At 39.8% G+C, this 26,706-nt stretch overlaps 2 protein-coding genes across 3 annotated transcripts in view; one reads left to right on the top strand and one right to left on the bottom strand.

The window, feature by feature from the left end:
- The window catches only part of AK9 (adenylate kinase 9), a 70,027-nt gene extending 59,271 nt beyond the window's left edge, over nucleotides 1–10,756 (bottom strand). For both annotated transcript variants that reach the window (XM_087718656.1, XM_087718657.1), the window contains exons 1-4: nucleotides 10,673–10,756; nucleotides 9,809–9,933; nucleotides 5,826–5,889; nucleotides 44–96 (exon numbers count right to left, since the gene is read on the bottom strand). In XM_087718656.1, the coding sequence (XP_087574782.1) occupies nucleotides 44–96; nucleotides 5,826–5,889; nucleotides 9,809–9,928 (237 nt within the window). In that variant the 5' untranslated portion in view covers nucleotides 9,929–9,933; nucleotides 10,673–10,756. The remainder of the gene's footprint in view (nucleotides 1–43; nucleotides 97–5,825; nucleotides 5,890–9,808; nucleotides 9,934–10,672) is intronic.
- A 1,207-nt stretch (nucleotides 10,757–11,963) lies between these two features.
- The window catches only part of FIG4 (FIG4 phosphoinositide 5-phosphatase), a 96,715-nt gene continuing 81,972 nt past the window's right edge, over nucleotides 11,964–26,706 (top strand). The window contains exons 1-3 of the mRNA XM_087718655.1: nucleotides 11,964–12,301; nucleotides 16,078–16,176; nucleotides 18,200–18,323. Coding sequence (XP_087574781.1) covers nucleotides 12,239–12,301; nucleotides 16,078–16,176; nucleotides 18,200–18,323 — 286 coding nt within the window. The 5' untranslated portion in view covers nucleotides 11,964–12,238. The remainder of the gene's footprint in view (nucleotides 12,302–16,077; nucleotides 16,177–18,199; nucleotides 18,324–26,706) is intronic.

Raw genomic sequence — 26,706 nt, 5'->3', positions numbered from 1 at the left:
CTATACCTCAAGATCCAGGTAAATAAATAAGTACAGGTTTTACCTTCAGTCCATATTCTGTTTCGGCGGTTATGTTTTCATTTATAAGTTCAAAAGCTAAAAGGATATATCACATAGAAAAAAATAAAGAAATTGTTTAGATGGTGCTGTGTGCATGTACAGCATATATGCAGTACTATATAATGCAAAACAGAATTTACATGACTGGCAACTGAAAACAACATTTTTAATATTGAAGTTCATGCATCCCTTTTCCATAAAAATCCATCTGCAGTGATGGTTTCCTGTATATCTCTCCCTACAAAGGGATAATAAATGCAATGCAGATAATAAGTGCAGAAACCATGAAGTGGCCATATTTTGTGTTGCTCTAATTAGGTAACATCTGATCGCCTGTGAATTCTTTAAGGAACATTTAGTTTTCTGTGCTGTAGCTAAGTTTTCCCTTGAAAATGACCTAAGACACTTAACACTACTTCTAAATAGCCTGAAATGTCTAGAGAAGTTGCACAATGCATGACTCATTGAGTTGGATCCACATGTACAACTAATCTGCCCGGTATTGTAAAAGAAACCATAATGCTAAGCTCGCTTGTAAATGTTAAGTGGTATACAAAATAAAATAGCTTTGCACAAAGTGAAACATAAACGGATCATGTTAGCATCAAATCAAACAGATCACAATGTGGATTTATAGGATATGTGAACGTAAGTAAACAAAAATGTGTCTTCAATAATTCCTCACAGGGAAGAAAGATTAGAAAAACAGATTTGTTTATTTCATCCACCATCTCTCTTGCTGTTTTAATTTTTTTAACTGTGAACATTTTTAAATTAAGTTATACAGTATTATAAAATACAAAATACAAAAGTAAATAAAAGGGCAGTGAGGAGGGAGGGAAAGGGGAAAGAGAAGTGAGGAAAGATAGGGAAAAGAAAAGAAAAAGAAGCATTGACTTCCGACTCTCTCTCTTTTAATAGAATAAGGTATTAGCATCAAATCACAGCTTTTTGTTTTTCCATAATAATATGAACAAGTCATCTCTATAAAGATCTATCAATCTAATCTATAAAACCCAAAGTCAAAGTTACATTCTTTTCCATATCAAGCACGAAATTCAAAAGCGATTTCCATGTGAAAACAAAAGTACTTATGTTTTTTTTGTAAATTTGTTTTTTGAAGAATGGACTTTGTTTGCTTTTTTACTTTTTATATTTTAAAATGTCATTTATGGAGATTAATCAAAAATTGTGGTTGGCGGCTGTCTCATCTCACTCTCCAATACTTTCACTGTGTAGGTGTGAATTCTTCAAATAAATTATGATTTCATACATTGATGCATGATATCCAATGGAGGGAAGTTAGAAGGGAAAGTACAGGCAAGGTTGCTCAGGGGGCCTTCCATCTGGTTTCTTCTTTTACATGTTAACCTTTTTGATCCCTGTTAAGCAGAGTTTGGAAATATGCTTTAAATGCGCACTAATTGGCCAAAAATCAAAATGTGTTTCCAAATGACTAATACACTACTATTGTTCTTTATAATGACTCCAGCACAACTGCATGTATAGTACAGGTAGTCCTGGACCTATGAATACAGTTGAGCCCAAAATTTCTCTTGCTATGCAAGACAGTTGTTAAGTGAATTTTGCCCTTTCTTGCCACATTTATGTGAAATCACCGCAGTTGTTAAGTTAGTAACATGGTTGTTAAGCAAATCTTGCCTCCCTGTTGACTTTGCTTCTCAGGTGGTTGTAAAAGGTGATTACATCACCTTGGGACATTGCAATCATCATACAGCTGTGTGAAAAAGTCCTGCACGCTTTACAATTTACTGTTTACAGTTTATGACACTTTTTGGATAGGCCATTGATTTTATGATATATTTTATGATATTTTATGCTAACTGCTATGCAAATATTGTTATATTTATAGCAGTTAGGCTTATATACCGCTTCATAGGGCTTTCAGCCCTCTCTAAGCGGTTTACAGAGTCAGCATATTGCCCCCAACAACAATCCGGGTCCTCATTTTACCCACCTCCGAAGGATGGAAGGCTGAGTCAACCCTGAGCCGGTGAGATTTGAACAGCCGAACTGCAGTATTAAATAAATACTGGTGGATTTTAAGTGAAAAGCATAAGCTTTTTGCAATTTGGTGCTGTTTGGAGGAGGATTGTGCATTTTCTTGCATGCTTACAATGCATACTTTCAATGACTATGAAAATAGATTAACTGATGCATACCCAGTGGCATACGTGTTGCAATTATTAAAGCTGATGCTAATGTTTTGTTAACATTTTTATTGTTTATGGCCCTGAAAAGGACCGTTTAGGTAACCAAACATGGTTACTAATATGAAATTGGCAAGCCCTTATTGCTTATCACCAGGTGGCATTGCTTCAGCATAGACTGTATAAGCCTTTGCACATGATTTTTGGTGACAATGTGGTGCCAGGCTAAAATAATGGATTCAATCAGCTCCTACTTGGTCTTCGGATGCTTCTTGCTTATTTCGTAATCAATCTTGGCCCACAAGTTCTCAACTGGGTTCAAATCCGGGCTCCTGGCCAATCCAGGAATTGAACACCATGCTTCTTCATCCACTGCTGGATGGACTTGGCTTGATGACAAGGAGCATTGTCATCCTGGAAGTAAAAGTCCTTCCCTACAAGTTGCTGAGCTGAAGGAAGCATGGTCTTTTCCAGGACTTCAGCATACTGTTTGGAATTCATGATTCCCTACACGGTTTGTATCCGACCAATACCAGAAGCAGTGATACAGCCCCAGATCATCACGTGCAATGGATGCTTCTCAGATAGATTCAGGCAGTACGCCCTAAGTTCTTCAGCTGGAAATCTTCTGACATACTTATTGCACTGATTCACAGTCAAGTAGAAATTGCTCTCGCCATTGAAGATGACCTTGGCCCACTGTTTGTTTTCCACTTGACATACTTCTTGGCCCACGCACATCAACGAGAGTGGTGAGCGTCTGTGAGGAAAGGTTTACTTCGAACACTGCAATCTTTGAGCCCTCTGGCAAGCAGTCTGCAATGCACTGTGCTTGTGCACACTTTTACATCATGTTTCACCCCAAATTCTTGTAATCTGAGGTGAGGTGAGCTTCCTGTCAGCCACCGAAAAGCGTTGCAGAGCCCGATCTTGCCGTTTTGTCAACTTTTTTGGTTTTCCAGAGCAGAGCCTCTCATCAACTGAACCAGTTATTTGATACTTTTCAACCACTCTGCTCACTGTGGTGCGATGGTATTTCACTCTCTTGGCTATTTCTGTACAGGAGTAACCCTCTTCATGAAGCACAATGATGTAATGCTGCTGTTCAGTACTGGTGAAAGCAAAGGCCTTCATCCTTGCCTGCAGCCAGAGCTAGATTAAATTTCTTGATGCTTTTCATGCCTATTTATAGTCAGAGAGTATGACAACATTGATTGGCTCATAGATTTAGCCTCTGTGCATTTTGATTGGTCAGCCAAAGCTCGCTGTTGATTGGCTACTTTTGATCCTAACATTCTCAAAAATTCAACTTGTGTTTGTTTTAGCACATAAACGTACTCAAAACCGTAAAAAGACATTGGTTATATTAATAAACATTATGCATCCCAATCCGATTACAGAAATTTTCATCAAAGTACTAATTTTGCATAGTTTCTATGAGTGAAAAATTGATTAAATATGTAAATATAGCTTACAACTGAAAGTGTGCAGGACTTTTTCACGCAGCTGTAAATATGAGTTAGTTGCCAAAAATCTGAATTTTTATCATGTCACCATGAGGCTGCTGCAATGGTCTTAAGTGTTAAAAACGGCCATAAGTCACTTTTTTCAGTGCCATTGTAACTTTAAATGATCACTAAACGACCTGTTGTAACTCAAGAATTACCTGTACAATAGTTGTATTATATCTTCCTATTATAATTTGATCAGAATCCAAATGTTACCGAAATATTCTAAAACAACATTAAATATTTTAATTTCTTTTTTCTCTTCAACTATTGAAGGAATCGATATTTTTTTTCTCTAAAGCCAATTCTAGATCTCCAAAGTACCCTCTATGGACTGATAACTATCATTGTCATTAAAACTCCTATTTAAATAGAAAAGTCTAATTATAGCTCTGTGTACTTTATAATCTAGTAGTTGACCACCATTTACTTTGACCACAAAATAAAAGACACTTTTAGCCACCAGAGGGCTCCCATGTTGTTCTAATTGTTGCCTGCTCTAACTTTAAAGTAGCAGGTAACAAGAACAGGCTCATATAAACAATTTCCCTTTCAGAACTTAAATAAAATTATATTGCAATTTTAAAAATTGAGAAATTTTAGTCTTGCCACAGGATTCTTTAGAAATCACTGTAATTATGTTCTAATGATAGCACTTCAAAGAAATGATGCTTCTGAGAACAAACTGGAAACATCAGGTACATGCTGCCTCATAGTTTTCGTTTTTTACTCAGAAACCTGCTGATGCCAAATTAATCCTAAAGGATCAAGCCAGAATCCAATCACTAGCTTGCTGTGTTACATTCTTTATTCACTCTTGCAAATTTAATGTAAAAACTACTGCTTCCAAAGATAAGGTAGTCTCTCTGTGGGCCAGAAAATCCCTGAGGAGAACTTAATTTAAAAACCAAAAATAAATTTCTAATAGCTGTACCTGAGAGAGAATATATATTTCCCTCTAATCACTTCAGTTATTCCATACTCCCTAGGTGAATTAATCATGGCAAGGGAAGTTTAAGTGGAAGGGGAAAGGCTGGACTCGTGCATGTTTTAGTCATAAATTGTTGGTAAAAGATCTTGAAGAAAATCTTAAGGTTATTAAAGAAATTAAGGCAGCTAGGAGAAACTCTTCTCCTAGCTGCCTTAATTTAAATCTTTAAATCTTTTATAAGATTTAAAGGTGGAACTTCCATTAGACTAAGGGAATCCTTATGTTGCATAAATATACAGAGGACTTTTTATGTCCTCTTTCTACTGGTCCCATATGGACTTTAAAAAAAACCTCTGACCTCTATTTCATTTTTCATTTTCGTACAATGAAGATTTATGACTAGTCCAGAGATTAGCAGAAACAATTTATTAACCCCTTAATAAAAAATTGCATGTCATTACAATATTTTTTCCTTTCCTTTTCTCACCAAAGTCACTATTATTGACTTTATTAGGGTTCATTTCAAAAATGCATATTGCAACTGGTGGTCTTATATTTGTATCTGTTATATTTGTATGACCATAATGAAATGGGAGACAACATTGGAATATGGAAAGTAGGATACAGGTTAAATCACACAAAAATCATAGATAGAATACTATATTTTTTAATTTAGAGACTGATTGTACAAATATTAAGTTTATAGAGTGGGGTAGTTTTTTCTTGTTGTTTTAAGTAACACTTTATGTGTAATAGGGATATTATCTATGTTGTCACTGATACTATCTAAAATAAGCAGAAAAAAGTTAGCTTTAATATCAGTATCTTTAAAAGAATTTTTTCGAAGAGGGGTGGGAGGAGAATATCTTATTTCACTATTAGAAATCAAGTTTCCAAGTATTAGATTCCATTTCCCCATTTTTTTCCACCTTATTTTAATAGAAATATGGTAATATTCCCAGTGGTATCTGTTAAAAATTCAAAATCACTCCAACAGAATAAAACTATACATTGTCAAACTCTTCTGAATTTATGTTAGTTCATGAAAATGTTGCAGACTTTTTAAAAAAATTAAATAGGTCTCTGGAATGTTAGAAATTATACAAACATGCATAGAATGAAATACACTAAAATGAATATAGTTTTTATATTTACCATCTACAAGTGTGCACTTCCAAAACTGGGCTATTTTTTTAGCTAATGTTTTCTTCCCAACACCCTTAAAATGAGAAAACAAGAAGAAAATGATTATTAAAACTAGAAGGAATTGAAGTGCTTCAAATGTAATAAATTAAAATGAAACAATGAAAATTGAAACATTTATTATAATAAGGAGTGACTAGAATTTCCATCCACATTATTAAATGTCAGAAATTTTATATATGGCTCTAATTGCGTATGAAATATATTCTGTTTTCCCTTTTTTAAATTTGAAAAATGGTCTCCTTCTTGCCTTGCTACCTTTCAAAACAAAGATATATATGACACTTCTAAGTCATTAGCTCTGGAAGTTAAATCAATGTGATTCTACGTTCTGTGCTATGTATCTGCTTGTAAGGTTTCATGTTAGAGATAAAAAGAAAGAAAGAAAATTAGGCCTATGATCACGCATTTGCTTGCTTCTACTAAATATATGATATACTTAATGTATTAGCAAACGATTCTATTTTACAAAGCAAAATTGATAGAGCTACATTAGGAGTTGGTCCTATTGCTGATTTTTTAAATTAATCAATTAATCATATTCATAAAGTGCTACATTCTGAGGATTCGGAGCAGCTTATTACATAACATACACAAGAAACAACATACAATAAACAGTAAGTATTAAGTTCCAAAAACTAATGAAAATGTGAAATAAAATTAAATAAACCAAAATAAAACTGTAATTAAAAAAAGTTGAAATCAAGGCCTAAATATCTTCTGAAAGAGCTCTGTCTAAAATAAAAGTGCTTTTCCAAAAGGCAACGACATATGGTTTCCCCCCCCCCCCGAAAACATTTTGCTTCTCATCCAATAATCTTCTTCAGTTCTGAGATCAGAAACATTTTTAGAGGGAAAAAAAAAACCAAGAAAGTTCAGTTGCCTTTTGGAAAAGTACCGTTGGGACAACCATTACCTGGATGACTGAGAATCTTCATAGACATCTGTTAAGAACAGCCTTCAGAAGGCAGCCAGCATGGGAACCAACCAGAAGTCCATTAAGAGGCTGCAGTAAAGGACCAATCCTGCCACTGAAAAGGAGCACCTCTTCATCCCTAAAGTGAAATACTACTTGCAGTTTTTCTTGGGTAGGTTGCACTGGCCAGGTCAATTCCAAATGGAGAATGCAGTTTTGCAATTAAGCAAAATTGTTGTAATATAGAATCTGTTGCAATAGTCTAAACATCATGGTGATGATGACATGAGTCACTAAAGGAAGATCTTCCCAGTCCAACATGTACAACAGCCAGAGTTAGGAACATCCATGGCCATAACACTCCCTTTCTCTTCTAGACAATCTGAGAGCCTAGAACAGTGATGGCTAACCTTTTTCCCATTTCCCATTCCCAAAGCGGGGGGAGTGCAGGGGGGGGTCATGTGTGGGTGTGCCTACACCCATAATTCTATGTGCATGACCCCCCAGCCTTTCCTGAAGCCTCCAGAGGGTAAAAAACGGCCCTATGGGCAACTCAGAAGTTCGGGAACAGACTTCTGGGTTGTCTGTAGGGCCGTTTTTTGCCCTCCGGAGGGAGAAAAATGGTCCAACATACAAACCGGAAATCTGAACTTCCGGTTTGCGCGTTGGGTTGTTTTCCGCCCTCCGGAGGCTTCAAGGAAGCCTCTGGAGGGTGAAAACCGGCTGAAAATAAAGGCCAAAGTCAGATGGCCAGTGCGCGCATGCATGCTGGAGCTGACAGGGCAACGCCTCACGTGCCCTAACAAATGGATCCGCGTGCCACCTGTTCGCCATCATGGGTCTAGAAGAACCACTAAATCATGGACATGCTGTTTCAGGGATAGTACAATATTATCCTATCAAGATAGGATACCAAAACAGACAGCAAACCCAATGGTAAAACAGCAATTCTTTCTTCCTACGATTCAGTTTAAGCCTTTTCTGTTCCCTCTAGACTCTTAAGGCACCTCAATGGCATCATCAGTCTGATTTGGGGTAGTGATATAAATCTGACTCCCATCAGCACATTGATGATACAAAACTTGAAATTTTCTGATGAACTTTCCCAGTAGCAAATAAATGGTAAAGAGGAAATTTAAATATAAATGTCATCTAGCAATAACAATAGCACTTAGACTTATATACCGCTTAATAATACTTTACAGCACTCTCTAAGCGGTTTACAAAATCAGCATATTACCCCCAACAATCAGGGTCCTTATTTTGCCGACCTCGGAAGGATGGAAGGCTAAGTCATCCTTGAGACAGTCAGGAGGGAGGATAAATAGGATAAATAAATTGGACAGAGATAAAACTTATTTCTGCATCACTCAATTATTTTCCTAATTCTGTACTTAAGGAAGTTTAATGTTTACTCAACAGCATGACATGTTGAAACATGACTTACATCATCCTCAGCCAGTATAGCAATATTGATCGTAGCTGAAAGAATTCCAATACATCTGGAACATTAAATTAATATTCCAGATGCTAAATTAATGTAAGTATATGAAAGACACGAACTGCTTTATTCTGGGAATACCCCTTAGAAGTGTTATTGGGACCAGTATAAAGTAGAATGGAGTTATACAGGTGCAACTGATGCCTAAATTCTCCTGCTATCATGGTAAGCAACTTTTAACTATACAAACGAGAATTTCAAGAGTCTAATCAAATAAATTCAGAAACATTAATGGTGTATATAAATTTTGGCTTGCTGAATTAGATCCACTGCAATTATCAATCAGATAATTGTAACTCTATGCAGCATTATCTCAAATGCATGACCGAAATAAATCCCACAGAAACCAATGCAATTTGTTTTCTAATGCAAAGTTGAGAGGGTGCATGATCAGGCACATGAGTATAGTTAGACAGAAGCCAACTCATAAGATATATTGCAAAATAAGATTGTGACACTCAGCATTGTGGAATGAAAAGGATAAATTTTATGAGCCTCTATATAATGACTCCCTATAGCCACCATACCCTGTGATATAGCAAAAGAGTCGTTTATCTGCCTGCCTGCAACAGACAGCAATAAAATAGAATAAATACAATACAATACAATACAGTAAAATGCAAATGAGGCTTTGAGAAAAATTCTCCCATAATGCAACATGAAACATACCTACTGGTATCAGATAACATTGTAGCCTCAATGTCTGAGGGAAAAGATTTTCAAAACCTTCTGAGAGACTTTCAAATTCAGGGTCATCTGAATGTTAGGGGAAGGGGAAGGGGAAGGGGAAGGGCAGGCACCCTGAAAGAAAGGGTATGCTTTCTGGGTCCAATTAATTGACACTGCTTAACAGATCCAGAGCAGACCCATTTTGTCTGATGTGGTGAGGAGAAACCATGTCCAAAGTCACATGTTCTGCTGCATTCTGGATCAGTTGCAGCCTCTGACTGCTTTTCAAAAGGAGCTCCAAGAATAACGCATTGCAATACTCCAAGTGGAAGCTAATTAAAATGTAAGTAGATATGGAAGAGTTCCCTGATCCATAAATGGAGTCAACTAACAATATGGATTTGTGCAAAACGCTTCCTGGCTACAGCTGTCACCAGCTCCTTGAGTAAGAATCATGAATTCAAGAGGACCCCAACTTATGCATCAGCTCTGGCTGGGGGAGTGTTTCCCTATCCAGAGTCAGAAAATCAGAGACAGAACATTTCCAGATTGGGGAGGCCCTGAAATCCATATATTTAGACATGCCATGATATACATTCTAGCAGGATGTATCTTGAAAAGATATCCTGGCAAGGAAAAGTTTGCCATACTGACAGCACCATTTTATGAATTTTATTCAGGAGTTCATATGTTCCACAGATGTTATTACTTTATTACTTACATGTACATTCTTCTAGCAATAAAACCTATGGGATTTCATTGGATTTCTAAATAAAGATATATATGTGGCTGTATTTTGAATTAAGTCTGTTGAAGGTATCAATTTAATCATGTTGAACTTTTTCTTACTGGTTTTCCAAGGATGACAAAGCAAGTAGGCTTGGACAAAAGGAAGACTCTGTCAGCTTCATCTTCATCATATATATCTACAAAAGGGTAAGGTTGCTCATCTTCTGGAGATGCCATCATTCAATCTACATTTAAAATATAGAATTATTTGTTAAGAACCTTACTACTTTTTACCTCTGCAGCTATAGCAGCAAGTAGCTGATCTTGGCTGATGAGGGGGGAGGGGAAGAGGGTTGAACCTAGATTTTGAATGGGAGGCAATCAGAAAATTCTATGACTACAGACTATATTGAGAATCCCAAAATAATAGTAAAGCAAAAATAAAAATCCTGAAAGAAGGCAGTGGCACACTACTTCTGCAATAAAATTTCATTTTTTCTGATCCTGTAGTTTCTGTGATGCTGACAAGAAAACCTATGGATGTGTCCATGCAGGCAACAGGCATCAGTTCAACTAACAAGACACCCACCTATAATCTGTGAGCCTCATATATGAATTGCAGCATAAAAGCAGCTCGGTAAAAGTTTTCCTGTGCAGCCAAATTTGCCAACAGCCTCTTCCTAGAGGCTGTTTTATCGTCCCCTGGGGTATGAGGACTAATAATAAATTTGGGCTGGGTCAGCCCAAATTTATTCAAGTAAAAGTCCTTTTTGAGAGAACGGACCAAAAGAACGAATTAAAAATATGGTAAATGAATGAAAAACAAAACAAAAGCCAACGATCACAGAGTGGTGCTTCATCCCCTCTCGATAATCTTGGCTAAGGCGCTGGGGGGTGGGGGGCACAATGAACTTGATGAAATCATTTTCCACGAGTGTTGCCGGCGGAGAAAACGGATAGAAAGGTCGCCCAAGGAAGACTTACAGCAGGACGACGCCAAGCGGGGTTTTCGCTACTTCGTTTTGGCAACAGCGCGGCATGAAAGCTCCGCAGCAATTTGTGTTCCCCCCGTAACCGTGGAGATAACGCCCCGCCTCCTCTCTCTTTCCCTCGGAATCCCCTCCCACCACTGCTCGCTTCACCCAATCAACGGTCCCTGCGCGAACCCGCCCAGAAAAGGGCCGTTACACCGCAGAGCGAGAGGAAACCCGTGGAATGTTTAAAGCTGCTTCGCTAACGGGTTTAAACGGGAGCTTTTCAATGAAAACCGTCTTATAAGGGAAATTCTCAGCTTCTTAGGGAGTCGATCCTCGGCGGGAGTTGCGTGGGTTAAACGGGCGCAACTGACTTGTAGCCCCAGGATCGGCTCGTAATGTCGCAAACGACGGAATCCCTCCTTTGCTGAGCGGTTTCAGTGGGGGTCGCAGGGCAACGATAGGCATATCTACGCGGGGGTGGGGTGGGTCTCGCTGATTTCAATGAATCGGATTTCTTGGTGTGAATATTTAAAAATCTTTTTCTAAAGGAAAAAGAAAGGGGAGGGCGGGGTTTAAGAAAGCTGAAACGTCAAGTAGTGCTTGCTATGTAGCTTCAAGTTTGACTCAGCCTTCCATCCTTCCGAGGTCGGTAAAATGAGGACCCAGATTGTTGGGGGCAGTATGCTGACTAAATGCTTTAGAGCAGTGTTTCTCAACCTTGGCAACTTGAAGATGTCCGGACTTCAACTCCCAGAATTCCCCAGCCAGCGAATGCTGGCTGGGGAACTCTGGGAGTTGAAGTTCGGACATCTTCAAGTTGCCAAGGTTGAGAAACACTGCTTTAGAGAGAGCTGTGAAGCACAAGGAAACGGCATATAAGTCTAAGTTCTATCGCTATTCAATGCCGGTGACTTGAATTCTGCCTCAACAGAATATTAGCCTCAGTGGGCAGGGATGTTATTCACACCCGCGTGGGATGCTCCTAGGAACAGAGAGACGCAACTTTATGCAAACGATGGCATGGATTTTCATCCACGAAAACCGAAGTTCTTTAACGGAAAAAAAAAGTTAAGGGAGTCGTCTTCCCAAAGCTGGTGTCCTGCAAGTTACTATCCCCGTGGCAGATTTCCTAGATTCCACTCGCCAGTAGCGCGGGCAGAGGAGGAAAAAGTTATTTGGCTTTACAGTCCCTTCTTCAAAATTCCCTTTATTCCGGGCAAGAATCGGTATCATTCCCAAACCAAAAATGGCGCCGGCAAATTCAATCACGTGATTTTGCGCTTCCCTTAGCTGTCACTCTCTCGCGACCTTGCTCGGTGTTGACGGAACAGCCGCCTACTCTCGATGGGGAGACGGGGTTGCGTGTCTCCCCTGTTTCTTCGGCTCCCGATCGACCCTTCCTCATAGGGTCCCCCGACGATCGAGTAAAAGGGAGAAGAAAATGGGTTCATGCGGCCCGCATTTATCGCGAGCCATAGCTTAGCCAAGGCCAAGCCTACTCTTCAAAAAGGTGGAAGGGGCAGGTGGGAGCTTTCGCAGGTGCCTTGAGTGTAATCCCCTCCGCTGTGTCACTATGCCTGCGGCGGCTCCGATCATCAGCTCTGTACAAAAACTGGTGCTGTACGAAACTAGAGCTGTAAGTAACCCCCACAACGCCTGCTGCTTCCCTACTATTGTTACCATTGATCGGGGTCCTGTAGGTTTTGGACTGAGGAGAGTGGAAGGATCCTAGTTATTCCCATTGAAAAGAGGAAGTCCCCTAGGTGCAGATTTTAGTCTGACTGGTGGATTTCTACACTGGCCAGGCTAGAAATTTTGTTTTCTGCCTTGCAAGGAGTGCAGCCCATGGCTGGAGTAATAGGAGCAGTTATGTTATAATCTCTCATTTTCCAATGAACACCTATTATATTTTCTTTATTATGAGAGGCTAACTTGTAGCCACTTTTGGAACTATAGAAGAGCAACCAGGAAAGAATACTGGGATGAGTTGCATTGACTTGAAGTTGTATTGGACTTCAAGGCCTAGTAAAGTGATCTGGTAGCTAACTGGAATCTATACATTCAGAGCTAGTAGATATGTCAATACTAGTGGTAGGATCTTGGCTGTTGTCATACCTAGGTGCAGCTTTCTTAGAAACATAACTCTTTGCAATGTGTTTTGATGTGTTAAGCCAACATACTTGGTTAATGAGCACAAGAGAGCTAGCAGCTTCTCTCTTTTTAGAACTTGTTTACTATATTTTTAACCAAGGTAAATCTATCATCACAAAATTGGAGCCAATTCAAATTTAGACAATATACTAAGTCTTAATTTTTTATTGAAATGCAATCTCAGTGAAGGCAGGGAATAAGATGCCGATGCATTCCATTCACTGAACATTTTTTAGTGAGTCATGCACAGAAAGCCCCCAAAATATGTTTCCTGACTAAATTAAATCCTTGGATCTGAAGTAGACAAACTTTTCTTTAAATCTATTTTTCCCCTCAGTGTAGAAAAGTGATGGAAGTCTGCACCACAGCTGTTTTTCTCCAGAACAGCTGGCCAGAATGCAACACATTCCAGGTGGAGATACTGATCAGTACTATACTTTGAAACTTATGTTGTAAGAAAAGTGAACTCTAGAGTGAATGTTTCGGGATCCATTGAGAACATATCTGCAGACTGTGAAGTCTATCTATTTCATCCTCCTAGGGAGCATTTTTCTTGAATGCAGAATAGTTCTGGTATCTGAGCATTCATGACTCAATGCCCAGTATTGGCTGTGTTATTGTTACCTAGGAAAAAGTGTGATGTTGAATTAACTTGAGTAAGATGTCTATCCTATGCAGTATTTTGAATAATGGAAGTGTGCAGTTCCTGAAACCTGCTTGGAAGTTTTTTTGAATAATGGTTGATGTAATGGATACATTAATCCCCCTTTTCAATATCAGGAAGTTATTTATATGTGTTGAAGTCTGACAGCAGATTATATGTTGGATACTAGCTGAGTAATATCTAAAAACACTAATTCCATTATTTAGCAAAGTTAATCTATGGTAGTTAAAATGTTTGTAGTATTTATACTGAATATCTGAAATCTGATTTGCCCTCTGAAACAACATCCCCCTAGATTTTGCAAGAGTCTAACCCAGCAAGGATTGTGCAAGTCTTTAAAATATAGCTGTACTTTTCATGTGATTTTTGTAATCAGAATGTTGCCTATGGTTTGCAATAAATAATGGTAATTCTGTAACCAATACATTTGAAGAAAATACAGCAGAAATAAGCATCTGTATACATTTTTATAATTTGTTGACTTTTCCTATATTTTTTAAAGTTCCCTTTTGCTTACCCTGATATTATTGAAACCCACTTTAAAATGTTTTTCTGTTATCCTTTTTAAAAAAGGTTAAGGTGATCTTGGGTCATACATCTGTTCAATTAGTACTGTACAAAAAGCTTTCAGGAACAAATTAACATAAGCAATGGTCGGTTGTTTGGCTTTGGCTTTATTTTATAAATTATTGCTAAATTAGTGCAGATTGAAGGATGTAATAAATAGATTTGGAAATGGACCACATTGGAAACAGTGAGAAAAGGGATTGTTGCATCATCTGTTTATTTCATACAGATGATCATATTGTTAAAGTTAAAAATTATACTTTGCCCAAGGATTCTCAAACTGTTAGTCATGACTGCAATAAGCATTACAAAATGTGTGTGTGTGTGGAGGTGGGGAGGACTAGGCAAAATTGGATACTGTCAAAACTCATTTGTGGTTTGCCTGGAGAAGGGTTCTGCACAATAAATGGGGATTAAAGACCAAAATGAGCCTTGGGAGATGACTGTTAACACACTGCTAATGTGCACTTTCCCTGAAGAGAGTCAAACAATTGTTTATTCTAGGAATGGCAATATTGCAATGTTGATAACCTCTGGTTTAAACTATGAAGATTTGTCCCAAAGGTGCTTTTTCAAAAGGCAGCTGGACTTTCTTTGTTTTTTCTTGAAGATAGTTTGTTTCTCATCCAAGTTCTGACTGAATGATGGAAACTGGTTTATATTCCTTGCAAAAAAAGCACCTTTGGAACAATCATGACTTGGAATACTGAGAATCTCCATAGACGCTATGAGGATTCTGTTAGCCTTTCAGTGGCTTTTAGAGTTTATCTCTGGCAGTGTTATTCAGTGTGGTTTATGGCTTAGTCTAAACCTTGAAATAGTTTTCATATCACAGGATACCCCTGCATAAAAATTATATATATGGCTTATGATGTGTTGTATGGTCAGTAAGTTGTAGATATAATAAAATAACTCAATGCTGAGAAATAATTCCCTGAGAAAATTGCAAAAAAAAAAAAAAAAAGTATGAAAACTTCAGTTCACTTATAATGCACACAATCCATGCTTTATAACAGCAAAATGGCACGCCAACTGCTATCATGGCACATTAAATAAAATCCAGCAGCTAGTAGCACTAATATAGTGTAACAATAAATTAACGGAAATGCTGTGTTTCAAAAAGTAAAATAGGGCCAAAGGCAAAGAAACAGAAGATTTTGCTTTTAAATTTGGGGAGGGTGGTTTGTAAGAATAATGTAATGTAATTACTACAGTTAACCATTGCATTACATATAGTCCTTGACTTACAACCATTAGTTTAGTAGCCATTTGAAGTTACAACAGCCCTGAACAGTGATTTATCACAGTCTTTCACACTTACAATTGTTGTAGTATCTCCATAGACACAGGATCAAAATTCAGAAGCTTGGCAACTGGCATGTACTTATGACAGTTGCACTGTCCTGGGGTCATGTGATCATCATTTGTAATCTTCCCAGCTAGTTTCCAATAAGTAGAGTCAATGGACCAAGCCAGATTCGTTTAACGATTCAATGATTTACTTAACTGCAATGATTCACTTAACAACTGAGCCCAAAAGATCATAAAACAGAGCACAATTCACTTAACTCCTGACTCTAGTGCTCTTTGTATAAACACAATTTACTTTCTCCCAATATTCTTGTCAAATTGTACATCTAGTACAATTGATAGGATGTCATCTTTTACCTCAAAATTTTTAGAAGTATTAGAAAGCATCGCAAATGGTATTAACTGATTGTTCAGTGGGTCAAAATAAGGAAATAATGCTATTAATGTAACAAGGTTGAAGTCAGAAATTAAAATAGAATGAGGGTGTCAGGACAGTTTTTTAAAAAAATGTAAAATGTATATTTCAAAAATATCAGGATGATAAATTATATTTGAAGAGTATTGTTAATAGACGAACTGATTGAATTACTGTAAATTGGATGAACTTCATTCTTGCAAATGAAAGCTCATGTCAATGTAATTGCACGACTTGCAGTAAGTATAAAACGTCCATAACTATTGCTTTAATATTTTATTTGCACTTTTTTTTACATCCCCAGCGATATTTTCTTGTTGGAAGTAACCAGGCAGAAACCAAATATCGTGTTTTGAAAATCGATCGCACAGAACCCAAGGATTTAGTTGTTATTGATGACAGAGTGAGTACTTCAGCATTTGAGATGTTGCTATTCAAAAGAAAATATAAGAATCCAATATAACACTATATTGGATTTAAGCTACATTTAAATTCTCAGTATTTTCTTTCTTTTTATTATTTATTTTCATAACACTGTTTTGTTTTACATAGTTTCCTAATAAATGGGTTGAGCAACAGTAAATAAATTGCTTGGAGAGAAGCCTTGGTTCTAAGGAAGAATAATTTCTGAATAAAAAGAATTATGACATTAACTTCCCTGACAGGGTTTATTGAAAGAGCTCCTTCAGGTGAAGGAAGGACATCTTTGGATAAAGCTCAATTAGAAACCACGTCTTAGATTCATTTTTTGACTCTAAAAGGAAAATTGGAACTTCTGAGGTTTATTCTGGGAAATTCATGAATTTCATATTCTATGTAATAATAACAAACCAGTATTTATGGTGGAAGGGATTCTTATTTTTCTTAGATTTTGGGTGTAAGAACCTTGATTTTGAGTTAATTTTACCTGAGTTGTATTATTCACAATAAACTCCCAGTTGTTCTTAATAATTTACTCCCCCAAAGAATATGACAAAGGTGTTTGTGGGGGCATTTGGAACTTTGGGAGGAAATATAACACATTTTGAATTTTAGGCAGCATTTTTCTTTACTTTACTCTAAAGATAAAATTCTAGATTTCCTCTCCAAAGATATATGCTAAAAAGGAATGCTTCTTCCTTTTGTTAATTTTTCTCCCCCCCCCCCCCCCCAATATTCCATGTATTTGTGCTTGGGACTAAATATATATGTGGTGAACATTATAAGACAAAGGAGCAAAATAGAAACGGGAGAAAGTAGTAATAAGATTCAAATAAAATAATCCTTAAACTGTTAATGGTAATTAAACATGCATATATTTTTGTATGTATTTGAAATTTTGAGAGTCATAGATATTCTCAGAAAATGTCTGACATGTGATGAAATACTTGCTCATTCATAAAGTAGTCACTACGGGCAAAATAATTAACCATAGAGTATTGGTTTTTCCAAATCCCCATCACTTGCACTAGCCTACTTCTCAGGATGTTGTCTGACATCCCTGCATCCCTTTATCTCTTTTCTGTCAAATCAGTGTTTCAGATAAACCACCGAGTATTGGCCCTTCCATTTTACTTTTTTTACCAATACTTATCAATCCCACTTGGGGTCAGAGAGATTCTTTGAAAAAAAGATAATGATATAAACTGGTACTTTTGATTTTAAGTATAGGAACATCCCATTAAAATATTACTTAAAAAAATAAAATGTATAAAAATGCTATGAGACAAGAATTGTTGGGTATCTACAAACATGATGGAAAACTGACTCAAGGTTAACTCAGCCTTCCATCCTTCCGAGGTCGGTAAAATGAGGAGCCAGATTGTTGGAGGCAATAAGCTGACTCTGTAAACTGCTCAGAGAGGGCTGTAAAGCACTGTGAAGTGGTATATAAGTCTAAGTGCGATTGCGATTATAACCTGTCTACATATAATACAGGTAGTACTCCATTTACGACCACAGTTGAACCCAAAATTTCTGTTAAGTGAGAGATTTGTTAAATGAGTTTTGCCCCATTTTATGACCTTAATTGAATCTGGCTTTCTTACCGACTTTGCTTGTCAGAAGGTCACAAATGGTGATCACATGACCTTGGGACACAGCAATGGTCATAAACATGAACCAGTTCCCAAGCATATGAATTTTGATCACATGTTCACATAGGGATCCTGCAAAAGACGCACCTGTGAAAAATGGTCATGTCACATTTTTCAGTGTCATTGTAACTTTGAAGTTGTAATTCGAAGACTACCTGTACTAGAAAGATTCTCAGTATTGTTATGCCTTCATTAGCGAATCATATCAAACAAAGTTTATGCTGTCCTTGAGCTCATGCAAAATAGGTATTTCTGCCCTAGGAAGGTGACTGAAACTGTTTTGTAGACGTTATAATTGAAGTTTTTTAATACAGTCAGAAATACTTAAATGACTACATTTTCATTTTCAAGCATATATATACCCAGCAAGAAGTGAGAGAGCTACTAGGCCGTTTAGATCTGGGCAATAGGACAAAAATTGGACAAAAGGGCTCATCTGGATTATTACGTGCTGTCTCTGCTTTTGGGATAGTAGGTAAGTTGTTTTATTTTTATTAGTTTGTTTTGATAACGGCCAAGCCACTGCAATTATTATTTTGGACATAAGCACAAAACACACATATGAAGCAAAATTCAAACAAGAACTCTGGAAATAAAGATATGGTAATAATTTGGATAATAATTGTGTTCTCCAGTGCACTGCTCGGAGAGTCCAATGCTGGGTTAACACAGCCTATCTGCCCTTGGACTGAGTGATGTTTTTTAGTTGACCACGCCTCCCTTTGCCTCTGCATGCTCAGTTCGAAAACTCAGTCCGCCCGTTAGGACTGTTTTGGGAGAGCTCCAGTCTAAGGTCAGATAGGCTGGAAAGTTTCCCACTTTGGACCACGTTTGGATTCTCAGATAGAGAAAATTACATCTACTGTAAGAACTGTCAAATTTGCCTCCATTGAGGCTTCTGTCGCTTTAAAAGGGCTACTGGGCTTTCTCTGCAGCTTGTTTAAATAAATACATAAATACATTTTTAGTTTGCTTTTCAGCCTAAAAATATATGATCTCTATATCAATGGTAGAAAACATGTAGATTTTTTAAAAAAAGTTTATAGACAGAATACCATCTAAGCCAGTGGTTCTCAACCTTCCCAATGCCGCGATCCTTTAATACAGTTCCTCATGTTGTGTTTGATGTTTATTCAATTTGTATGCCGCCCTATTCCTGAGAGACTCGGAGCGGCTAACTCCCAACCATAAAATTGGTGTCTCAGTTCCTAAGACCATCAAAAATATGTGTTTTCCGATGGTCTTAGGCGACTCCTGTGAAAGGGTCGTTCAACCCCCAAAGGGGTCCCGACCCACAGGTTGAGAACCACTGATCTAAGCAGATGCAAAATATTTATATTCTCAGTAAACTAGAGCAGACTTTATTGTACCTAAAGGTTACTAGTGATACTCAGCAGTGTGTGATCAAAAAGCAAATATACACAGCAGACTTTTATTTTTCTTCTTGGACCCTGCTGAATCCATTAAGTGATAATGAATTATCACTTAATACATCTATAACACAAAAATATATTTCCACTTTAATAAAAATACTTCTAATATCCATTTCATTTATGAAGAAAACATAAGGCTAAATATAAACCTTCATTTATAATGGAAACAAAAGCTACAACTTTGATTAGAGAGTTTAGGCTGTGTATTTTTGAGAAACAGTGAAAAAAAGATAACATTTATAGTTTTTTTTTAAAAAAAACAGAAGGATTCTTTTTATTTTATTTTTTAAAGCCTATGCTCAGCTCTTCAGAATTAAAAGTCTCAAATCTAAAAAAAAGATGCAAACAATGTTCAAGAAAATATTTTCCCCAAAGACAAGAATTAAGATGATAAGCTCAGAATCAGTATGGATACTAACATTTGAAATGTGAACCACAATAGTTGATTTCAACTCATTGCTTCTTTTCAGAATACACATGCTCTTATGAAAGAATTTATTGCTCAGTCCAATACTGTTTTTCAGAAGTTGGATGGTGAAAAATGTTACATACATACGCTTATACAATGACTAATTTCTTGGGACTGATGCATGATATATTTGTTTTTGATAAAATTAACAGTCTTACTTTCTTCTAGAACTATGAAGTAGCACTAATTGTCAAGAACACCTAACAACACCTTTTCCATATGTTCATGTCAATTTATATCCTCCTTCACTGTCAGGAGTAGAGGTCTGAAAATACAGTGCATTCAGAAAGTATTCAGACCCCCTTCACTTTTCTCAATTTTATGCTGCAGCCTGATTCTACAGTTGTTGAACTGTAAGAGAGGTGACCAAGAACCCCGTGGTCACTCTGACTGAGCTCCAGGTATCCTGTGTAGACATGGGACAGAATTCCAAAGCTCAACCATCACTGCAGACCTCCACCGATCTGGACTTTATGGCAGAGTGACCAAATAGAAGCCTCTCCTCAGTGCAAAACACATGAAATCCCACTTAGCGTTTGTTTCTCACAATCTGACTGTCCTTCAGGTACTTTTTTGCAAACACAAATGTGCTTTCATGTGTTTTGCACTGAAGAGAGGCTTCTATCTGGTCACTGTCTTAAAGCCCAGATTGTCGAGGGCTGTAGTGATGGTTGTCCTTCTGGAATTCTGTCCCATCTCCACACAGGATCTCTGAAGCTCAGTCAGAGTGACCATTGGGTTCTTAGTCATGTCTTTTTCTAAGACCCTTGTCCCCTGATTGCTCAGTTTGACTGGACAACCAGCTCTTGGAAGAATCCTGATTGCGCCAAATGTCTTTCATTTGAGAATTATGGAGGCCACTGTGCTCTTAGGAACCTGAAGTGCAGCAGAAATTTTATTATAGTTTTCTCCAGATCTGTGCTTTGCAGTAATCCTGTCTCTGAACTCTACAGGCAGTTTTTTTAACCTCATGCCTTTTGCTTTGCTACAGCTGTGACGCCTTCTATAGAGAGGTGCATGCCTTTCCAAATCATGTCCAATCAATTTTATTTACCACAGGTTGATTCCATTCAAGTTGTAGATAGAAACATGTCAGCAACGATCAAGAGAAATGGATGGCACCAGAGCTGAATTTCACATGTTGTTGGAAAGGATCTGAATCCTTATGCCTATGAGATGTTTTAGTTTTTTCTTTTTAATAAATTTATAGACAATTCTGTTTTCACTTTGTCATTATGGGATAATGAATGTAGATTAATGAGAAAACCCCCCGAATATTAACAACTGTAGAATCAGGCTGCAGCATAACAAAATTGACAAAAGTGAAGGGGGTCTGAATACTCTCTGAGTGCACAGTAACTGCTATTATAAATTAATGGCATCTTCTTCTATAGTCTGGAATGGAGGGCTAAAAGCCATGAGTATCACTTGCTTATTACTGAACTACTGATTTGTAAATTCTCACAAGAACTGCTGTCAACAAGAGTGCAAATTTACTATTAAAATTTTAGGGGCAACTGGAAAAGTAGCTGTTATGCAATTACATATTGTTGCTTAAGAATCCCATAAGATACTCAATGAAATGTTTATTGTTCAACTGGGACTGTGAAACAAAGAAATAATTGTGCATTTGACAGACCGTAATAGATGACCAGTAAACTACTCTGCTTGATGCATCATTATATAGGCAGGGATAATATGTATTGAAAGATCAATCTGTACCCAATTTTGCTTGTACTGTATATCTTGTTTTTCTTTGTGCAATTTACCGTGACTTAGAGTGGGAATAGGTACAATGCTGAACCCCTAATGTCTATCATAACTGAAAGAAGCTGTGCTTGACACAGTAGCATGAAGAATTTACCTATAAAGTCACTCAGTCGGACATGACTGAATGGTTAAGACAACAATATTTGTCAGCTTTAATGTGAGCAAAGATGGGAGTTATCCAATACATGTACAGTTTTAGACTGCTTATTTTTGATCTAAAGTCTCCAATGTCTCCTCATTTTTACAAACTATTACTTTTGCATTATTTCCATGGCTTTGCAGAAACACTTAAGAAATATGACTCAAAATAATAGCTGTGGCTTCTAAAAATAAGTTGGCTTACCTGAACTGTCTTCTCTGTTTGCTGCGGGAGAGTCCAAGCATAGGTTAAATTTTGCCTAAGTGCCCAGGACTGAATTGGAAATCTGTAGCCATGCCTCTGGTTCTGTACTAAAGTCAGTTTTTCAATAAAGGCGTGTACCTGTCAAATGTTCGGTAGTGATTTCCTCTGATATCTTCAAAAATTGAGTCCACAAATAAGATGTTGTCAGCTGAAAGAGACCCTGGGGGCGGGTTTGGACTCTCCCGCAGTGCACAGGAAAGACAGTTCCGGTAAGCCAATGTTCCTTCTCCTGTGCGCTGCTTGGAGAGTCGAAGCATGAGACATACCCAAGCTAAATGTCACTAGGGTGGGGAGTAGTAGAGTCATGGGTCTCTGCGCTGGAGTGAATACCCTGAAGAACTCTTCTCCAAAATGCTGCCTCAGCTGATGGAAACTTGTCCATCTTATAATTTTGAACAAATGGAGACGGTGATGCCCGGGTCGCCACCTTGCAGATCTGTTCAATGGGCTCTTGGGTCATCCAAGCTGCGATGGTTGCGGCGCTCCTTGTGGAGTGGGCAGTGATAAGTCGTGGAACTGTCTTGCCCTGAAGTTCATTGGTGAGGGCTGTACAAGCACGTAACCAGCATCCAATGGTCGATGAGGTGACTTTATGGCCCATATATGCCAGCTCGAATGATATAAAGAGAGATTCAGAGCGTCCGAAAGAAGCAGTGCGCTTGACATACCTTCTCAAGGCCCTGCGGATATCAAGCATGTGCCAGCGTTTCTCTCTTGGGTGTTGAGGGTGCAGACAAAAGTCCAGGAGGATGACCTCCTGGGCCCTGTGGAACTAGGAGTTGACTTTTGGCAAAAAGGAAGGGTCCATGCGGAGTACAACCTGGTCAGAGTGAATGATACATAAGTCCTCCCTGACTGATGATGAGAAAAGCTGCTTTGAGTGCCAAATGTCTGATGCTGATGTCTCTTAAGGGTTCAAAGGGAGGACCGGTAAAGACCCTCAGAACTATCTCCAACTTCCAGGTCGGGTAGCGACGGAAAACCTTGGGGGTCGAAGATTTGAAGTTCCCTTGAGGAAGCTGCAGATCTTGGAGTGGCGCCCAAGTGATAGATGCTTGTTGGGAGCTAAAATCGTAGATAATGCCACCACCTGGCGCCTCAGCGTGTTGGGGTCCAACCCCTGTTCCAGTCCTTCCTGCAAGAATTCTAAGGTCTGCGGAATGGAAGCAAACGCAGGATCTATCTGGTTCTTTGCACACCACCTAGAGGAAGCAGCCCAGGTGGCATTGTAGATCCTGGCTGAAGAAGGTTGTCTGGCAGTTTGTATAGTTTAGATGACTTTGTTGGAGAGCCTGTCCCTCTTCAGGAGATCCCTCTCAAGTGCCAGGCGGCCAACTGGAGCCAGTGGGGCTCCGGCTGGTGGAAGGACTCCTGGCTGAGAGAGACCTCACTCTGAGGAATGTGCCAGACAGGCTGATGAGATCGGCAAACCAGGTTCATCTCGGCCAGAAGGGTGCACTAGGAGAAATTCTGTGCCTTCTGTCAGAATCTTTCAGATCACTCTGGGGATGAGAGGGAGTGGCAGGAAGGTGTAGAGGAGACCGGGAGGCCACAACAATGAAGAGCGTTGACCTCTTCTGCCTGCGGTGAGTGGAATGTGAATAAAAACCTGGGATGGTGCGTGTTCTCCGGGGTGGTGAATAGATCTACTACTGGGGTCCCGAACCTATGAGAGATTTGGAAGAAGAGGTCTGGGTGTAGTTGCCATTCTGACTGATCAGTGGTTTCCCTACTCAACCAGTCTGCTCGTGTGTTATCTACCCCGGAGATGTGCTCTGCTGGAAGGGAGCAGAGATGCTTCTCCTGTGCGCTGCGGGAGAGTCCAAGCATGGGTTAAATTCAGTCTATTTGCCCAAGGACTGAGTTAATTTTCTTAGCCACGCCTCCCCTCCTCATTGAGGGCCAGTTTAAAAACTCAGTCCAGCCAAGTTCGGACACGTGTTTGGGGAGCTTCTCAGTGCTTGTGTGAATAGACTGGGACTCTCCCTCAGTTGGCATAAGGATTTTTAAAATTTTTGTCTTAGCTGTTAGCTGAATTTCTTTTACCTTCTTTGCTTTAAAATAGCTGGTGAGGACTTTCGGGGCTTTCTGGCTCCACATCGTTGATGGAGCTTGCGACTGAGGGGTGCTTGTCCAGCGGTTGCTGATGGGCACGGGGGAGGTAGCAGGCTTCCTCCCAGCTGCTGTTTTCCACCTAGCTGCTTGCCTGGAGTCCTCGTCGGAGGCTCCAGTTTGCACCTGATAGCTCCCTCATCTTCCAAAAAGCGCCATTTTGGAAGACGTTTCACGCGCTTTTCTTCTCTGGCTGTTTTCTGCTTGCCATGCTTTCCTCCCAGCCAGCAAATCACCGTGAGGGAATGTTGGCTTTCAGGGCCATCTCTGCCATCAGAGATCTGGAGCAGGTGCCCCCCTGACCGTTTATATATGCCTTCGTTGCCACATTGTTGGTGAGAATCCTGACGCGGTGACTTCGAATGTTCTGACTGAAGTGTAGAAGGGCGAGACACGCTACCTTCAGCTCTAGCCAGTTGATACTATGTATCAAGTCCTCCAGGAACCACCTGTCCTGTGCTACCTTGTTGTGCAGGTGAGCTCACCAACTGAACAGTGAGTGAGTGGAACCTGAATAAAAACCTGGCGTCGGTCGTGATGATGAGGTGATCTGGTTCTTTGAAGAAGCTGCCCTTTGACATGGCTGGTGACTGCCACAATCAAAGATAGTTCCGAACCCTTTGAGGCACTGGTATCCGGGACAACGAGTTGCTGGCTTTGGCCCTCTGATGAGGTAGGAGGAGCCATTGCAGTTGTCGAGAGTGGAGTCTTGCCCAAAGCACTATGGAGAGGCATGAAATCATTTTGCCGAGAATTTGAGACAGGAGCACTACTGAGGTTTGGCGTGATGTTCGAACCTGGTGCACTAGTTCCCTGATGCTGGCAAGACGGTCTGGCGACAGGAACACTTGACAGCTCATGGTGTCGATCATGGCTCCGAGATGCAGTAGCCTTGTCGTGAGAACAATATGGCTCTTCTCCAGATTGACCGAGAACCCTTGCTCTTGAAGGGTTCTCATTGTGATCTGGAGGTCTCATGTCGCTTGTACATGGGAGGACGACTGTATGAGGATGTCATCCAGGTAGCATTGGAGCCGCACTGGACGAGATCTGAAGGAGGCTGCTACCGCTGCCAACAGCTTTGTGAAGGTTCTTAGGGTCGATGATAGCCCGAATGGAAGGGCCCGAAATTTCCTTCTCCATGAGAGATGTTTTGACTGGGCAAGCGGGAGTGGGGCAATGAATGAAATGATATGGGGGGGGGGAGATATGAATTCCAGAGTCAGACTTAGGCGTATTGTCTGTAATACCCATATGTCTGAGGTGGTTCGCTCCCATTGGGCCAGAAACAGCTGTAGCTGGTCGCCTATGGGAGCCCCCTGTTGGTGGTCACTTATAACAGCGGAAGTGCTTGGAGCCAGCTCCGCCGCAAAGGGACGCTTGGAGAAATATTGCTGCCTGCCCTTGTCCCAAAAGGACTGCCTGTCCTGGAACCGGTCTGCCCCTTGAGGATAGAGATGCTAAAAGGCAGGGGGCCTAACGGCAGCTTCAGGTACCTGAAAAGGCTATCTCCAAAAGGAGGGGGGGGCTGTGATCCGTTTTCCTAGGGACCGAAGGCAAGACCTTTTTCTTGTCCTTATTTTCGATAATGACTGGATCTAGGGCCTCCCCAAATAGTTTGCCTCCCTTGAAGGGAGCAGAGGCCAGCTTCCATTTGGAATGCATGTCTGCATTCCAGTGTCGGAACCACAGAAGGCGGTGAGAGGTGACATTGGATGCCAGGGCCCTGGATGCGAATTTTGTGGCGTTCAGGGTGGCATCAGCAATGTATTCAACTGATGCAACAATTTTATTAATGTCCTTTCTCAATCTGGTATCCCCTGCAGGAAGCTTGGCCAAGAGCTGCCTGAGCCAGAACAGAAACACTCTAGAAAAGAAAGAGGCTGAGCTAGACGCCTAAATGTCCCAGGCAGCCACTCAGTATACAACCTCTTGTCACTGCCACTAGGGGTGGGAAGAGTACCAATCTGGGTGGACGGTTATCTTTTTGCTTCAGGCCCTCAGCAATGCCCTGAGAAATGGCCTTTGCAATTACTTCTTGCATTTCTGCAAAAAGGTTAGGGCCCCTATCCTCCGCTGGACAGGTCCCCGTCTCAGCAGGAGCACTGACTGGGTCTGGAGTCAGAGACCTCTGTTGAATGGACTCAGCCTCCATGTCTGAAGGACAATCAAAGAGCCCTGCAGCCTCTGCTATGGATGGAGCTGGAGATCCTGTATTACCCAGAGTGATATCAGGGGATAAATCATGTCCTTCTTCCTCACTTTCTGAAATGGGGTGGTTTACAGACCCCTGAGGTACTGAGGTAGAGCCAGCCCTATGCTGGGCCTTGGCAAATTCCTTCTCCAATGCTTTCTGGTGTCAGATGGAATCCCTATCCTACCCTATGGACTGCCCCTTGCCCTTAGCACAAGTAGGCCTCACGACACGTATGGCCTCCTTAGCAGCTCTGCCTGCCTGCCTAGATTGGGCCCTGTGATAGATGCTCGTAGAGGGGCCTGGCTGCCGACCTTCACGCTACTTCAAGCCGAACCCGACAGCCGCCAGAGCCCGAGGAAAACCCCAGGCATCCTGCTGAGCTAAAGGAGGGAAATTCAAAAGGAAAAAAGTCTTTCCAAGCCCTCCAAGTCCCTTAAAGAAAAAAAATGGGGAAGTATAGGAGAAAAATAACGG

Source organism: Thamnophis sirtalis, unplaced genomic scaffold, assembly GCF_051295495.1.
Source record: "Thamnophis sirtalis isolate CommonGarterSnake01/CBP01778 unplaced genomic scaffold, rThaSir2_p1.2 scaffold_6, whole genome shotgun sequence".
NCBI classification, from domain to species: Eukaryota; Metazoa; Chordata; class Lepidosauria; order Squamata; family Natricidae; genus Thamnophis; species Thamnophis sirtalis.
Note: the sequence above shows the minus strand (reverse complement) of the source record. Positions and strands in the feature narration are given on the sequence as shown.